The 4839-nt window shown below is 48.7% G+C and overlaps 1 protein-coding gene across 1 annotated transcript in view; it reads right to left on the bottom strand.

Annotated features, from left to right (window-relative positions):
- Positions 1-2052: 2052 nt before the first annotated feature.
- The window catches only part of LOC106814637 (nucleoprotein TPR-like), a 7934-nt gene continuing 5147 nt past the window's right edge, over positions 2053-4839 (bottom strand). The window contains exons 2-6 of the mRNA XM_014818978.1: positions 4044-4298; positions 3831-3943; positions 3078-3301; positions 2912-2956; positions 2053-2712 (exon numbers count right to left, since the gene is read on the bottom strand). Coding sequence (XP_014674464.1) covers positions 2174-2712; positions 2912-2956; positions 3078-3301; positions 3831-3943; positions 4044-4298 — 1176 coding nt within the window. The 3' untranslated portion in view covers positions 2053-2173. The remainder of the gene's footprint in view (positions 2713-2911; positions 2957-3077; positions 3302-3830; positions 3944-4043; positions 4299-4839) is intronic.

The following is a 4839-nucleotide window of genomic DNA, read 5'->3' as shown; positions in this document are numbered from 1 at the left end:
GTGTGGCGTGTGCGTGAGAGCAGAGAGAGCAGGAGATGGGAGGGAGGTGTAGGTATGGGGTGGTACTGCGGAGAGAGAGAGAGAAAGGAGAGAAGGGAGGGAGTTGTGTGTAGCCGTACGAAGAGAAGAGAGAGAAGAGAGCGGATCAGAGAAGGATGATGATGTGGGTGGCGAGAGAGAGCAGAGAGAGAGAGGCCTCAGAGAAGGGTGTGGTGTCGAGAGAAATAAGAGAGCGAGAGAGAGAGGAGAGAGAGAGGCTGGCGCGCGTGAGTGTGTGTGTGGTGAGAGAGAGAGCAGGAGAGAGAGGAGCCTCAGAGAGGTTGTGTGTGTGTGGAGAAAGTAGAGAAGCGAGAGAGAAGATAGGGCTGTCGGCGCGGGCGTGGTGTGGTGTGTGTGGTGGGTGAGAGAGGAGAAGAGGAGAGAGGAGAGGAGAGAGAGAGAGAGAGAGAGAGCCGCAAGAGAGGTGTGTGGTGTGAGAAATGACGAGAAGCGAGAGAGAGAATGCTGTGGTGCGGTGTGTGTCGTGGGTGTGCTGTGTGTGGTGTGTGTGTGGTGAGAAGAGAGAAGAGAGAGAGAGAGAGAGAATCGCTCCAGAGAGGTGTGTGTGTGAAGGAAATAGAGAACGAGATGATGAGAGAGCTGGTGCGCGCCGTGATGGTGTGGTGTGGTGTGGTGGTGTCGTGTGTTGTGAGGAGGAGAGAGGAGAGACGAGAGAGAGAACCTCCGAGAGAGTGTGTTGGTGGTGTGTGGTGTGTGGTGTGTCGGTGTTGTGTGGTGAGGAGAGAGAGAGGACCTCAGAGAGGTGTGTGTGTGAGAAAGTAGAGAACGAGGAGCAGAGATTAGAGCTGTGCGGCGAGTGTGTGGTGTGTGTGTGTGAGGAGAGAGGAGAGCCTCAGAGAGGTGTGGTGTGTGTGAGAAAATAGGAGAACGGGAGAGAGCGTGTGCGCGCGGTAGTGAAGAGAGAGACAGAGAGGAGAGACGGATGAAGGAGGATAGACGGCAGGCAGCAGCGTCCCGTTGCACAATCATGCGTGGACGCTAGTCGCGGCGATGATCGACTGGTGTGAGTGAGTGTCGGGACGCGTGAAGGGCCTGGAGGCTAGGGCGAATCCGGTTGTCGCGGAACGCCGTAGCCGAACTCGTAAATTTTTAACATGACCGGGTTGTTGTAACACATACTTCGCGATTACGATCGGAGGTTTGAATGTGGTGTGTGTGTGTCGGTTTAGAGAGCAATAATATGTTCCAGTTGATCATGCAAGTGTTAACGAGATGCTAGAGTGAGACTGGCACGGTGGGGGTGGTAGTTGAAGTAAGTGACTGATTACGCCTGGATAGGCCAACGTGTATTGAAGTTTGTCCAAATCAGTCTGCTGGTGTACATAAGTGAAATGTTCTAATCCAGTATAGGTCATATGAATCAGTTGTACAGTTTCAAACGCGCTGGCCGGGCGCCGATAGCGCGGGTGTGATTGAACAGGATTGTTATAGTGATTGTGGTTATGATAATGTAAGAGTATGTTCGATCTCTTGCAGTTTTAATCGATGAAAAGGACTGTGTGTTGGTAATGGTTTGTGTATGGGATAGAATGATGTATATTGAATGTACAAGTTCGAAATTTGGAAAACTAAAATCATGGTTTAAATCATGTAATTAGCAATTGAAGAAGCAATGGTCGTGAACTGGTCGTGAACAACTGGTCGCAAACTGGTCGCAAACTGGTCGCGAACTGGTCGAAAACTGGTCGAAACTGGTCGAAAACTGGTCGTACGGACGTCGATGGGCCTTTCATTTTCGACCACATTCGGGACTTGAAAAAAGACGTCTAAAAGACGTCTTTTGGACGTCGTTTTGCCTGCTGGGAATTAACTCCGCCTATGAGGATAAAGTTCAAATCAATTTACCAACAAATTTTGCACAGGGGAGATAGTGATCCGCTAGGGGACGGCTCTGATTGGCTAATTTTGTCTCTTATTTATTTTATTATATATTATTTTTAGCTAATATTGTTTTATTTTAGAATTAGGGATAGGGTTAGAGTTAGGGTTAGGGTTAGGGTTAGGGTTAGAGTTAACTGATTTCTACATCCACAACTTATTTAAACTAATAATGCGCCATCTAGTGGATCACTATCTCTTCCCTGAGACCTAGAGACTAGAGATATATACCTCTCTACAGCATGGGCCTTAACCGGTACACCGGCTGCTGCCTAAATTGTTGCACCTGTTGCATCATTCTAAATTGTAGCATTCCCATTTGTTGTGCCAATTGCTGCTGACTTGGCATTACCCTTTGCGACTGAGCTGTGCCACGCCCTAACGGCATGCCACCACGGGGCTTTCCCAGTTGAACGGGCAATGGCTGCGTCAATAGTGGGATCGCTGGGGGCTGCGCAGACGCTGCGGATGCTGCGAGCTCGCTTGGCTCAGTCCACATGAGGCGCTTCCTCTGTGCGGGCCTCTTCTCTCCTCCATCACCGGGCTGTGCCTGTGACTGGCCGTCGATGTCTCCTTCGCGCTCATCCTGCCGGTCTCCTTCCAACTCAACCTCGTCACCGGTCTGCTGAACAACGTCGTCTTCGGAACGCTCCCCTCCTTCACCTTCTTCCGCGGGTTCCTCCACTATAGCTTCAGCAGTCGCGTGCACGTCTCCCGCATCGGAGAGCACCTCAGCCCTCACCTCAGCCCTTACTCGTTTCATTGGTATCGCCTCTGTGGCATTAGAAAAATGGATAACTCATTAGTGTTAGTGAATAATCAGAGTGCAACTGCAAAATTATGACAATTATTCATCCGGTACAATTTGTACATGACCTTGAATAAAAGGGGAGTAAAAATACTAATTTCTTGGTCAGTTTTTATCTATAATGACTCAGGTTGATGACGTTTAATACCAGCGTGTGAGGTTTACCTGAAGCAGCTTCTCTTGGCCGTTTTCCAGCATTTTGCTCTGAGCCTTTAATAAATAAAATTTTACGTTTACGTACGAGTATTTGTAAAATCTCACACTAATGGAAATATATAGAGGTTATGGGAACCGATTATTTTCACAGTCGAGTGGCATGAGCTGTACTTACCAGTTATCTGCTCTTTGTGGAATTCAACAGACGACGGTGTTGGCATCACCGTTGCAGTAGGCGTCTGCTGACTGCTGATTGCCATTGGTCGGATACTGGCATTTGGCGTGGCTGCCTTGGAGGAGGAGCCCGATGACACAGACGTCACTGCTGCGGCATGCTTTTGGGCAGCAGCTGGCGTCGCGATTGGCATTATATTAGCAGTTGGAGGTTCTGAGGCCGAGCTGAAAATGACGATTCATAAGAGAAAATGCCAAAAGGATCAGGACAAGACGGCGAGTTGGAAACCAACATTGCAAACGTGCGTGTACACATTCACTAGGAAACACGAATAGGATGCAAAACCTCGTAAAAAAGAGACTCGAGACAATGACGAGTCTACAGAGCGAACAGTGCCAAGCGAGTCGACGTTTAGACCACAATTAAAAAAATTATTGTTTGCCCTCACCCGACCCAGGCTGAAAAGTTTGGGTAGGTGGGTCGGCGTTTTTTTTAGGGCAAGGGTCTTTTTACAAATTCAGCATGGTGTCTACATGCTCGGGTGTGCTTGTGTGGAGATATCTTTTATGTTGAATGTTTGTTTTGCTTGGTACATATAATGTATTGCCTACAGATTTATATAATGTACAGTGATACAATTTGTTTTTAAAAAAAAGGAAAAAATAGATGAATAAAATTTTTTTTTGAAACGGCCCCTTTTTGGCGGGTCGGTCGGGTGAGGGCAAACACACAATATTTTTATTATGGCCCTACCTGGTCCTATCGTTGGTGCTGGTGCTCGCCGACGGCTTGCTGCTCTGCTGCTGCGACAGCTGCTTCGGCCGCGTCTCCAGACACCTGTGACGCTCTACAGCGTTCCTCACCTCCTGACACATTAAAAGCAGTCAGGCAGTCCCATCATAAATACAAAACATTTTCACACACGGGTAAGTAGAATACACAAAGTTAGTTGAAACACAAAGTCACCTCCAGCAGCGTGCGGCTTGCCTCGTTCAGCTCGGCAAGGCTGCGCTCGACGCTGTCGGCGATGGTACAATAATTATCGCCGCTGTCGGCGATGGTGCGGTCAACGCTGTCGGCGATGGTGCGGTACCGATGCGCCGCCGCCAGCTCCTCCTCGGCGGCCAACCTCTCCGGCTCGGGTGTCTCGGCCGCCGACAGCCGGCTCTCCGCTGCGGCCAGATTGACTGCGCAACTGCCACTGCGGTCTTCGCTCACGAGCTGAAATCCAAAATGACCGCCAGCGAAAATGGATTTACTGAAATATCTGGACTCCCAGACGTCGTAGAGACATAATGTTGGTGGCTATGCCCACATTTTCGATAGTGGAGAACCCAATTATCACACTTAGAGAAACATAGGATGGCGGCCATCTTGGATTTCAAGATGGCCGCCAATGAAATTGGTTTATTTTGTTTGAATAACTAAAATTCTAAATATCGTAGAGGCATAATTTTGGTGTCTTTACCCCAGGACGGTCCCAAGTCTCTCCCCGTCTCAGCCGGGAGACTCCCGTCATGACACGACCTGACTTCGATACCGGTGCCAGCGCACCGGACAGAGGTCAGAAGACATGCCCGGTTGTAAACATTTTTTTAGCCATATGAAGAATTACATCAGTAAATCAGTAATTACTAAAATTGCCGTTCTTGTTGATGTAATTTGATTCCAGCGAACAATAAAAGGCGATAAAACGTATTTATAACCACTGTATCTTATAAAAAAATGGGGTGTAGCCGCAGACAAACACGAGAGTCGGCCA

Source organism: Priapulus caudatus, unplaced genomic scaffold (genome assembly GCF_000485595.1).
Source record: "Priapulus caudatus unplaced genomic scaffold, Priapulus_caudatus-5.0.1 Scaffold27, whole genome shotgun sequence".
Taxonomy (NCBI): domain Eukaryota; kingdom Metazoa; phylum Priapulida; class Priapulimorpha; order Priapulimorphida; family Priapulidae; genus Priapulus; species Priapulus caudatus.
The sequence above is the reverse complement of the archived record's forward strand: the minus strand, read 5'-3'. Positions and strand labels throughout refer to the sequence as shown.